The sequence below is a fragment of the Neoarius graeffei genome, chromosome 28 (assembly GCF_027579695.1).
Source record: "Neoarius graeffei isolate fNeoGra1 chromosome 28, fNeoGra1.pri, whole genome shotgun sequence".
NCBI classification, from domain to species: domain Eukaryota; kingdom Metazoa; phylum Chordata; class Actinopteri; order Siluriformes; family Ariidae; genus Neoarius; species Neoarius graeffei.
Genome location: NC_083596.1, coordinates 7,084,100 through 7,096,692, shown reverse-complemented (window position 1 = coordinate 7,096,692; position 12,593 = coordinate 7,084,100). Strand labels below are relative to the sequence as shown.

The following is a 12,593-nucleotide window of genomic DNA, read 5'->3' as shown; positions in this document are numbered from 1 at the left end:
CGTGGTGAAATGGGGATCAACAACACGGTGGCAAGAACAGTGGAGTGCAAAAGTTGGGGTCTGCTATGACCTTGTTTTGTGAATGGAAATGAAGGACATATCATCGGTTTGATTTATTAATAATAATTTATTACATTTATATAATGCTATATGTACACATTATAGCACAAGAATAAAAAAAAGTAAAATAATAATTATACTTGGTGTCTACAATCACTACAGAATAAAAATAATCATTAAAATTCAATAAACCATGGGTAGCATGGTGGTGTAGTGGTTAGCACTGTTGCCTCACAGTAAGAAGGTTCTGGGTTCAAGCCCAGAGACCGACAAGGGCCTTTCTGTGTGGAGTTTGCATGTTCTCCGGGTGCTCCGGTTTCCCCCACATGCGGTTAGGTTAACGTTGGGCAGCCATGGCATGAGGTTGGGCTGAAGTGCTCTTGAGCAAGGTATCTCATAACGTGGGACTTCTCTTGATACTAGGAACCACCAAATCATTGTTGTCTGCTCTAGTTCTCTTTAGTGGCCTCTTTGTTATAAGTTCTTCAAGATAGAGAAACGCCATTCAAAGACTTGAATATCATAATTTATCTACGATAAACAGAAGCATAAAACAGAAGCTTTGTTTGAAAAGACGTTCTTCCTACTTAGTGATGGGCAATTCTTCAGCAGAGAGGCCAGAATTATGAAATTATTAAGCTGTCAGCTCAGTGATCTTGCTAAAGTATGGAATCCAAGGCAAAATGTACTGAAAGCCAGATTTAAAAATCGTCACTTCAGAGAATTCTTGGTTTGAATTTTAAGAAATGAAAGTTCAGGGTTTTTTTCTGACGTAATTCCATTACTGACGTCTCTTTCGTCATGAAAGATTTTGCGTTCAGAGTTAAAACAGCCAATTTTCAGGGTCTTCAATTTTATAGGGTCAAAAAAAGATTTTTATTTAATATCATTATCCTGAGTTCTGCAACTAAAAAAAAAAAAGTTACCACGTTTTGCTGTGAAATGTAATTCAGTTACCGAAGAACTACCCTGATACAGCTTTAAGAACAGATATGCCAAGAAGAATGAGCAAAAGTCAGCAGAGATGCACATTCAAACAGAGGCAATCCTTAAAAAAAAAATCCGTTTCCTGTCCACCGGGTGAGCAAAAAAATTCAGTCGGGAGAGAGGGATTTTTATTTTTATATATATATATATATATATATATGGATAAGAAATCGCAATGCTGTTTGCTTTTTCTTTCAGTACTTTTTTTATTACAAAAGCAGACACATTTAATAAAATGACAGTTTAATCAACTGAAACTTGCACAAAAACTTTAAGTTAGCATTTTAAATGCTGACTGCAACATTTGCAAAACTTTTACAAAGGTACTTAAAATGTCCCACACACGGACTTTTTGTAGTTCTAAATCGAGCGTTAGGCCGAGTTCGGATGAAATTACACTATTAAAATGATCACTGAATGATATTTGTTTTTCTGAATCTTCACTATTTTGTTGTTCGCTAGAATACCATTTTGCGATTTCACACTTAAGCAAAATTGAAAACTCCGGATCTCCTTCCTTCATGGTGGCTGCCATTTTTTTGTGCCGCACGGCGCATGCGCAGAGCTGATTCAGTTCAGAGTGCGCGCGCACTCGGCGGAGGCAGTAGTGTGTCGGAGGGAACAGAAGCAGAGATGACGCTTATTTTGTCTCCGGTAAACCAGTCTTCTCTCGTTCAATTACGTGCTTGCATCAAAAGACACCGTTGGTTGTAAATGAACCCAAACTGAGTGGTTGGAGTGTACAGTATTTTCATACACAAATGGAGAAATGTTAGCTGAGTGTGTAATTGTGTCGCCCCACTGCAGACCGTTGTCGTTGTTAATTCATAGCATGCTCAGCTGCGTGAATGTGTCATGCACCGAAAATAAGAGATTTACAAGCCAGGAACGCCTCATGATGCAATACGCAAGAAAAGAGAGAAGATTTACTGCCATTTTACTTTGTATTTGAGTAAAGTGAATAAATAAATGGTCTGTGGAAAATGCATTTAATCCTGGGAACTGCATGCATGGGAGTTTTTGTGTTTACTCCCCCCGGCTGGCTACTTATTTGTCATGGCTGGCTAGTATGAGCCTTAGTGGAAAGCCCTGGGAATGCGGAAATGTCAAGTTCAATTTTAGATTTACGAACCCGAAAAAAAATGTCGAAAAACCGGCGTTAAAAAAAAAAATTTCAGCCGCACAAACAGCACTCACCCGGCCGGTGGACCGGAAACAACATTTTTTAATAATGGCCTGATAACTTTTTTTTTTTAAAGATCTACAGTACTGTGCAAGAGTCTTTGACACCCTTTTTTTGCATACAAACTTTGTTATAGATTTCTATTTTATGACTTCTACATTATTGAGTCAAAATATTACAAAGATATTTTAGAGTCCAAATGTGGTGTGTTTTTTTTTTTTTTCCTTCCCCAGCACAAAATTTAATGTTACGGGGGGGAGTTTGTATCTGAGCAGCGTATTCCATAAGAGATTTAAAAAAAAAAAAAAAGAAAACGTAATGAAGGCTACTGGGTTTTGGTGCAAAATGAAGATGTGAGTGTGACAGTGTCCAGAAGAACTGGGGCTGGTTCTGGAAGATGCTCAGTAAAACCTCCAGCTCATTTCCGTATTTATAATACATAGGGCCAAATTACTCAGTTCTGATTGGTCAATCAAGGAGGGCTTTTTTTTTTTTTTTCCTTAACACTGGGGCCGTATTTCTGAAATGCTATTGGCTAGTTCGTTGCTTGGTTACAGTTACAAAAATTAGCCAATTTTGTCAACAAAATGGCTTTTGTAAAGAAGTTCCAATAAAACTTTGTAAACCACTTTCAAAATCCTCGTGTCGCGTCGCCGTGTCATGATGAAAGACGCTTTAGAAGTAATCCAAATGTGCAAGATAGTCTCGCGCCCTGATTTGTCATTCACGTTTTCTGAACCAATGTTGTGAACTTGAACGGCTTCCGAAGTATGAATTTGGCCCTGTATATTATAAACAAGTAATCGTATGGTTCCTCGTAAAATTAAGGATCAATTTCACTCGTGATTTCAAAGTTTTGAAAATCGCGACTCGGGCAATTTTCAAAACTTCGAAATCACTCGTGAAATTAATATTTAATTTTACTCGGCCCCATACGATTACCTATACAAAGCAAAGGGTCGTCTCATACAATATTGACTTTTCATTTATTATGGCTTTTTTTTTTTAAGGTGTTAACATTTCATTTCATTATTTTTTAAGCTGTTTTTGGTCTACAGCATTTCTTCACATGTGTCTCAGACTTTTGCACAGCACTGTAGTTTTAGACAATTTTTGTTAAATGAAGAAAAATCTGTAAAGCCAAAAAGGGTAGAAATGTTGCACGTTTTTTGTTTTGTACACGGACTAGAACAGAAATATAAAAGATGTCGGTTCACACTGAGGATTATCAGTATTTCTTAGGATATTCTCTCCTCCTAATAATACAAACCATTTGCTTATTTATTCATTCATCATGTAACACCTTTCTGCTAAAATCCTGAGTCATTGGGCTAACTCTGACCAACATAAATAAAACCAAAGCAAGATTTCTAAAAATATTTAAAAGTTAGAGACTATTACACTCGTATCTCTCATCTTTACATTACAGTAAATGGCTTAATTGTCTGTCTGTTTTGTTAAGCGTACCCGTGTCCTCGCTCACATCCCCGTTCCTTATTGCAGGGCTTTCAAGGATTCGGTTTCGGAGATGGCGGCTTCCAGATGTCCTTCGGTATTGGAGCGTTTCCTTTTGGAATTTTTGCCACAGCGTTCAACATCAACGATGGAAGACCACCACCAGGTACTACATCACTTTCACTAAAGTGCTCGTTTGACACCAGCACACTTGTGTGGATAATGGTGAAGAGTGTCATATTTGGCTAAAGGGGTAGTTTAAACTAATTTATTTTGTAATCTTTCAGTCTGCAGGCTGGCGTGATCTGAAGAAGGTAGTGTATGAGTTCTGGCAGCGTTAGAATGGATATAAGTGTTAAATGACAGCTCATATGACCGTTATCACTCATCTCTCAGAAATACAGCGCTGTGCAAAAGACGTAAAGAAATGCTGTCGATAGGGCTGTAACGATACACCCAACTCACGATTCGATTCATATCGCGATTTTTGACCCACGATTCGATACACCCACGATTTTTTTAAAATGTATTTTTAAAGTAGTAAATTTGACTAATTAACATTTACTTACTTTAACTATTTAATAACAAATAATTCAGACCACTGCAGAGAATGAGTAATATGTATGCAAAAATGAACAAATGTATATCCAAAGACTGTTTTATTTCTCAAAATAATACTGTTGAGCCGGAAGCTCTGTTTTTTTTTCGGTTCTGAAAAAGTCATTTTTCCAAATCGTGAAGATTTTTTTTTGGGGGGGGGGGGGGCTCTCTCACTGTCTCACTCTCATAGGGCCAATGATTTTCTGTGATCGCGGAAAACAGATGGAAATTACGGAATTTTTATAGTGAAACATTGCTCGCGTGTCAAAATGTAACTGCCGCAGAAGGCTTCCGCCCAAGCAGACGCCTTTCCGGTCAAGTGATTGTGATTGGCTTGTGGCACACCTAGCCAGCCAATGAGCTGCTTGTTTACAGATTCGCTCCCCGCGTCGCAACCTGAATGGCGACCGCTTAAAAGAAATGAATGCTCTGCCAGTGGCGAGTGTGGACGTTGCGTGACTCGCAGAAGATTGTTGCAGGTCAGCGAAAAAACGACTTACTAATGGATATAAAAAAAAAGTAATTTAAGTAAGTTTAAAATGTAATTTAAATAAAAAGTAAAGTATTCATAAATTGAAGTGTGGAAGCGCCTCTGTTTTTGGGCTGAGGAGAAGTTTGAAAGGGTGTACCGCGATTCTGCCTTCTTGTATCGCGACACGGATCGTGGCTCTGCGTATCGCGATTTCGATTTCGATACGCATATTGTTACAGCCCTAGCTGTCGACCAAAAATAGCTTAAAAAATGAAATTAAATGTTTCAACATTAAAAAAAATACTGTAAACAGCAGTAAAGCATAATAAATCAATATAACAAGGTCAGTATTTGGTGTGAGATGACCCTTTGCTTTAAAAAAAAATGGTAGTCTGAGGTCCAGTGAGTCAAGTCAAGTTTATTTGTATAGCGCTTTTAACAATAAACATTGTCGCAAAGCAGCTTTACAGAATTTGAACGACTTAAAACATGAGCTAATTTTATCCCTAATCTATCCCCAATGAGCAAGTCTGTGGCGACGGTGGCAAGGAAAAACTCCCTCAGACGACATGAGGAAGAAACCTCGAGAGGAACCAGACTCAAAAGGGAACCCATCCTCATTTGGGCAACAACAGACAGCCTGACTATAATATTAAGTTTTAACATGAGGACAGTTTCGTTGATGTTATAATTCTTCATTGATGGAAATTTGAGTCCAAAACTGTTCATGACAACTGCAGTCCTAAAGTTAGCAAGACAACTGTAGTCCTCAGCCATAAAAGCATTACTGTAAGAGTCCAGAGCGTCCTCCAGGTATAACCCTCAACTGTCCTCATGGGGCCGTCCTTCACAGGAGCGGTGTGATAAAACTGTCAGTGAGTGCGGTTTGATAAGGAAATGAGCTGGAAGTTTTACTGAGCATCTTCCAGAACCAGCCCCAGTTCTTCTGGACACTTTGACCGTCACACTCGCGTCCTCATTTTGCACCAAAACCCAGGAGCCTTCATTATGTTTTCTTTTTTTTTTTTAAATCTGAAAAGTGCGCTCTTATGAAATATGCTTTTTTTTATGCCTCCGCCACCTTAAGGTGCAGGAGGCATTATGTTTTCGGGTTGTCCGTCCCGAACTTTCACCATTTGTGCGCTTTGGGACAAACATGAACTGATTAGATTTTGAGATCAAAAGGTCTAAGGTCAAGGTCACTGTGAGGTCAAATGGCTGTCCGAAAACCTTGTGAACACAATATCTCCAAGGCTAATACAAGTAATTTCACCAGGTCAAGATTACTGTGAGAGGGGGCGTCATGGCTCAGGTGGCTAAGACGCCATACTATAAATCCAGGGACCCGGGTTCGATTCCAACCCGAGGTCATTTCCCGATCCCTCCCCATCTCTCTCTCCCACTCATTTCCTGTCCTGTCTCTATACTGTCCTATCCAATAAAGGTGAAAAAAGCCCAAAAAAAATCTTTAAAAAAAGATTACTGTGAGGTCAAATGTCCATCCCCAATCACAACTTAATAAGGCGTGTAGTCTACCGGGCGGAGGCATCCCCATCGACGCCGTTGGCATCTAGTTCTTCCCTGTAACATTTTAATTTTATGCTGGAAAACTATTTTTGTACCAACTCAATAATGTAGAAGTCATAAAATAGAAATCTATAACAGGGGGCGCTGTGGCTCAGTCGACTAAGGCGCCATACCATAAATTCAGGGACCCGGGTTCGATTCCGACCCAAGGTCATTTCCCGATCCCTCCCCGTCTCTCTCTCTCTCTCCAGCTCATTTCCTGTCTCTACACTGTCCTATCCAATAAAGGTGAAAAAAGCCCCAAAAAAATCTTTTAAAAAAAGAAATCTATAACAAAGTTTGTATGAAAGGAAAAAAAAAAAAACAGGGCGCCTAAGACTTTTGCACGGACTGTATTTGCACGACTGAATCACTGAACATTTAGGCTTCTGTAAATACTGTATTTGCTTTATAATGTCTGAGTTCGTTTAAAGTTGATCTGTTTGTCTTAATTCACCTATTTAACCCTTTAACCACTGCGTAACTTGATGTACAGATTGCTATATACACTATATAACTGTAGATAAGAAATAACTAATGCTAAGTACCTTTGTGACCAATTCAATATAAACCAGTTCACAGTTTGAAAAGAAAATTAGTGAACAAGTTTATGCCATAGTGAGAGATTTGGAACCGAGGAATTCTGCTTGGAGAACACAGGAGGACAAAGTACCCAACTTCATTACTGAAGTCAGAGTACAGATCCCACTGGTCAAATGTTCCTCCGATACAAGTGAAAGTTGTCCAGTCAAATTTTTACTTAAGTTAAAGTACTGAAGTACTTGCTTTTAAAAATACTTAAGTGTTAAAAGTACATTTTCTGTTAACGCATCATTGTATTATAGCCACAACGCTTACAAAACCTAATGCCTCTGAAGCAACCGACTGGATTTACAAAAATGAACGCATGCTGTGCATCATGGCGGTTTAACGTTAAGCTGGCTAGTCAGTAAACTCCACCTGACATGCTAGCAAACTCTTTCAAACTCAATCATATTGGGTAACTAATGTTACTAGAAAAGAGAGATTTCTACATTTTGTTTATTTGGCAAGATTAGGCTAAAATATTTCTGACAGGACTTCAGATAAGTTCACATTATTCATGTTGGCGTAACTCCGTTTTTACACGCTAACTAACAGTGTCCAAGTTAACTAGCTATGTGTTAACATTAGCCGTGGACAAGGCTACGGCAACTTGGCGGGCAAATCCATAGAAAGTCATTTGACTAACCAGACTGTATAGCTATTGCAACATTATCGCTCGCTCTAAAAGCACATACAACGCATTGCAAGCTTTCTCTTGGAATAAAACGTTTACAGACCTCAATATGCTTCCGCAGGTCGGACAGCGAGTTTTTGTAGGCCGTGATGTGGTTCGTTTTTGGCAAACAAAGCAAACATGTTTAAAACGAAATTAATTTTTAATCCTTTCAGAAAACTGAAACATGGGTTCTAGGTATGGCCACGGGTGCGTGCGTTCCCCAGAAGAACCGCCTCCTTCCATTCTGCCATTGACTGACTGATCATGTTCAAATAATGCTGCGGAGAAATCATTGAACTTGATATTATACAGTCTATGGACGTAACGTGACCCTAGTGATTACTGATAGACTGTCTCAGTGTCACCTGTGAAAAAACCAATCACGTTTTAGAAAAGGAAAGAGAGAAAAAAAATCCACTTTCAAAGCTGCTTCATAGTAATGAGGACCTTGATAGAAATGTCGTGGAGTAAAAAGTACGATATTTGTCTTTCAAATGTAGTGAAGTTAGTCATAAGTTTCCAAAAAAAAAACCCTCAAAGTACAGTACTCAGTGTACTTGCGTACAGTACTCAAGTAAATGTACTTCGTTACTGTCCACCTCTGTTCGAGAATATGCAACACTAGGTATTTCTGAAGCTTTTAGATAGTATATCTTATTTTACTCAGTAGGGGTTCGATCGCAGTTGGGACGAAAGTTCTGTCCCTTTCCCCCGTCACACCTCTTTTAGTTTTTCTTTGTTAGATGTACGTGACTATATTTTTGATATCTTGGCTTCTCAGTATTTTATTGCAAATTTGTTACGGCCATTAAACTAAACACAGGTGGGCAATGAAATGCTCAATGTCAGTCCTGTCTGCAATAAAATACAAGTCAAAGTAAATTTAGAAGTCACTGCTTGCTTTATTTATTTTCAATTTGCATTTCCCCAACCATCCCAACTTTTTCTGATTTAGAGCTGTAGCACCGAACAGCTCATTACTTCGTTTTATCGTGCTACATCCCTAACAGTGATTAACGTTTTTGGGTTCCCCCCCAGTCGTCATCTTTAAAAAAAAAAAAAAAAAAGTTTTGTTACTCTACAAACCTAGCACAAGCAGTGACTTGTTGCACAGGGAATGCAAAAGGGATGCAAACTTTTGCACTCAACTGTATTTTTAGTTAAACTCTGTGTCGAGAGGACGTTCATTTGCAATTGCAGTTAATCATCATAAGAAACCCTTAAATACACATCTATTTAGTAAGAATAGTCAGAATTGCTCATAGGCAACAACGTTATTGTACGTCTTTCTGAAAGTCTTTAAGTCAATGTTTTCATAATTTTTATGTGTCGCTTTTTTTTTTCCTCACAAATATCTTTGGTAACAATGTCTTTCTGAAAGTTTTTAGCCTGTTATCAGAATTTTATATGATGTATAGCTTTATAATTTAAGAGATGTATAATTCAGTTATTCCATGAAATCGAGTCGTACATGAGCTGATAGCCGACGAGGTGCGTAGCACCGAGTTGTCTATAATCCATGTACGATGAGATTGAGTGGAATAACTGTTTTATTCTATCCACGTTCAGTGGATTTTGAGAAACTGAGGGGTTTTATTTTTTGCAAATTCGATAAATAAATAATTTCTGCTTAGAATATAAGCAAACCGGTGAAATGACAGGAGCAATTTGTGAAAAATGCGATAATTCTTGAAAAATAACATACTTTTTATTCCATATTTTGTTGCTGTGGTATTTTTATTTATTTATTGGTTTTGTTCTCAGTTTTTATTTCGTCCTCGGTTGGTTCAGCAACACGTGCCGCCATTTTGTTTTTCTCTACTCATGGTATATCCTAGTAGTAGAGTAGCCAGAGTGTGTGATTGCTCATATCCAGTGAATGGAATAAATATGTATTTCATAGGATCTTTTTGTCAAGTCCTTTAGAGTATTACATATAAATGCGCTTTAAAATATTTTATACCGAATCGTACTGCAGTGGTGTTGAATTCTCTATTCTGATTGGTCAAAAGGTCTCATCTCATCTCATTATCTGTAGCCGCTTTATCCTGTTCTACAGGGTCGCAGGCGAGCTGGAGCCTATCCCAGCTGACTACGGGTGAAAGGCAGGGTACACCCTGGACAAGTCGCCAGGTCATCACAGGGCTGACACATAGACACAGACAACCATTCACACTCACATTCACACCTACGGTCAATTTAGAGTCACCAGTTAACCTAACCTGCATGTCTTTGGACTGTGGGGGAAACCGGAGCACCCGGAGGAAACCCACGCGGACATGGGGAGAACATGCAAACTCCGCACAGAAAGGCCCTCGCCGGCCACGGGGCTCGAACCCGGACCTTCTTGCTGTGAGGCGACAGCACTAACCACTACACCACCGTGCCACCCTGGTCAAAAGGTGTTGATTTAATCTTCTATAACGGCAGCTCTGGTTGTAGTTCTGTCTGTAATTCACATCACACGTTTATATTAAACCTCGCTCGTTCTAATACACATTTCTATAGTAACAGTTCCTTTACATGGAGGATGTAATATAACGATAAATGAATTTAAAACGTTACTTCATTTATAATACATAGGGCCAAATTACTCAATTCTGATTGGTCAATCAAGGAGGGCTTTTTTTTTTTTTCCCTTAACGCGGGGCCGTATTTCTGAAATGCTAGTGGCTAGTTCGTTGCTTGGTTACGGTTATAAAAATTAGCAAATTTTGTCAAAAAAATGGCTGACTCAGCAATGCCACGTTTCGCTATATTTGACGAAGAAATGATAAACCAATTGAAAGCTGCAAGCGAAAATAAATACAAAAAAAGTACGAATTTTTGGCTTTCCGTGTTTAAGAAATGGGCCGCAGAAAGACAAATAAACGACTCTCTAGTGGCGTATGAATGCTGAGTTAGACAAGGTGCTATCGCAGGTTTTTTTTTTTTGGTGCATGTGTGTCATGATGAAAGACGCTTTAGAAATTGATTCAAACGTGCAAGATAGTCTCGCGACCTGAGACTATCTGGTTCAGAAAACGTGAACGGCTTCCGAAGTATGAATTTGGCCCGATATATTATAAACAAGTAATCGTGTGGTTCCTCGTAAAATTAAGGATCAATTTCACTCATGATTTCAAAGTTTTAAAAACTTTGAAATCACTCATGAAAATCCTTAATTTTACTCGGCCCCATACGATTACCTATACAAATAAAAGTATAATCATTAATATGGTGAAGCATGGAGACTTTTTTTTAAACATTTTTGGAAGGAGTCTCCAGTGTCGGCACTTTTGTAATGAGTTTTCCACCAAAGGTGTATTTTTCAGATTTCTGGTCTTATTTGCTATAATATAACTGACGATAGGCGCTAACTTGTCTTTTGGACGTTCCACAATGTTTATAGTAATTATAAATGGATAGTCAGTACCAGCAAATCGCTGTGGCATAAGAGGAATAAAAACACTCCACATACAGGTCAACCTATACGGAATGTCCGTATTTTATACGGATTTGATTCAATAAACGTAGTATACGGGCGTACAAATAAAGTTATACGGATTCTTTAAAAAAACTTCAATATTTATTTAGAGCTATAATCAATTCCCACGATGATAAGAGCGCATAACATTTACAAACGTACTGTACACCACAGAAAGCACAAACAGCCAGTAAAGAGTCTTATGAAATCGCGCGTTATCTTGTGGTAGCGAGACTTCGTTCCACTTTTGATCATGCGCACACCACATTGCGAGAATCCCGCCAACCGGGAAGTAACATTTTGTTTGAAACGCGTATTTCCACCTGAGCGACTGAAAAGATTCTGAATGGGCACTCCGGCAAGATCAACAGACACTTGCTGTGACATGCAGCCTCGTGAGGTATTGGTGCAGAGTGCTAAAAAAGCTGTCATGGAGTACAATTCAGAACATTAGTGTGACACTTTGTGTTTTTGTCGAACATTGGAGCTTTGTATTCATTCTGAAGGTTTATTGTTATTAATATTGAATAAAAAGTAACTTGGATATATCATTTGTTAATTATCATTCAAATTTTAGGTAAATTATTTTAATTTTCATCTTATTCGGATTTCGGAGGTTGGTTATACAGGTTTGATTGACCAAAGGTTGACCTGTATGACTCCATGATGTGCTTTTGTTTTTTTAAATAATCAGCTTCAGCATGTGTGGTAACAGCAATTCGTACCAATAAACTGTTTTATTCTGTGGAAACATGCTGGAAAATATCAGCGCATCTGCAAAATGAAAAACCTCAGCTTGTTTTCTTTTTCTCTTTGCAGCAGCTCCCGGAACACCACAGCACATGGACGAGCAGTTCCTGTCCCGCCTCTTTCTGTTCGTGGCTCTCGTCATCATGTTTTGGCTTCTGATCGCATAAGCAATTAGGAACTCTATCACTAGGATGTGATAACAGTCCCTTCTTTATGGAACTGATAGTTAAGCCACAGACAGTGATTACTGAAGTTTCGCTAATGGAAACGTTTCTTTTCCCCCCACCATCACACCGATGGACCTGCGATTGGTTTTAAACGGTGACATGTTGTGAAGGATGTGCATGATGGCATGCATTGCGACCTGACTGCATGTCTGCAGTGGGTTTGATACTGTAAATGTCAGTTCTTGGAATGTCATTATACCCTTGATTTGCCTCCCCCCCCCCCCGTTCAGATGTGTACATTTAAATAAAAATCAGTCTTATTTCTCTTAAGAGCTCTTGGTGATATTTTGGCAGTTGTGTGACATGGTTACATGAAATGGGTCCGTATGACACGATTATTTAAGGGAGACAACACAAGCATCTGCTGGTATTGGAAAATAATCAGTGGCAAGCGATGCGTGATGGTTATTCTCCAATAATAGCATGTCCAGATAATAGCATAATATAATAGCAATAATAAAATAGCTTTTTTTTTATAGTGCAGCAAGCAGTCTTGAATTAAAATTTATAAAGAAACACATACTTTTTACCCATTTATAGTTGAATTAACATCTCGCAAATATTTA

General features: G+C 38.5%; 1 protein-coding gene across 3 annotated transcripts in view; it reads left to right on the top strand.

Annotated features, from left to right (window-relative positions):
* The window catches only part of rnf185 (ring finger protein 185), a 16,787-nt gene extending 4,490 nt beyond the window's left edge, over positions 1 to 12,297 (top strand). For 2 of the 3 annotated variants that reach the window (XM_060913154.1, XM_060913155.1), the window contains exons 6-7: positions 3,734 to 3,851; positions 11,870 to 12,297. In XM_060913154.1, coding sequence (XP_060769137.1) covers positions 3,734 to 3,851; positions 11,870 to 11,967 — 216 coding nt within the window. In that variant the 3' untranslated portion in view covers positions 11,968 to 12,297. The remainder of the gene's footprint in view (positions 1 to 3,733; positions 3,852 to 11,869) is intronic. The other variant, XM_060913156.1, reaches the window with a different exon arrangement.
* The last annotated feature ends 296 nt before the right edge of the window (positions 12,298 to 12,593 follow it).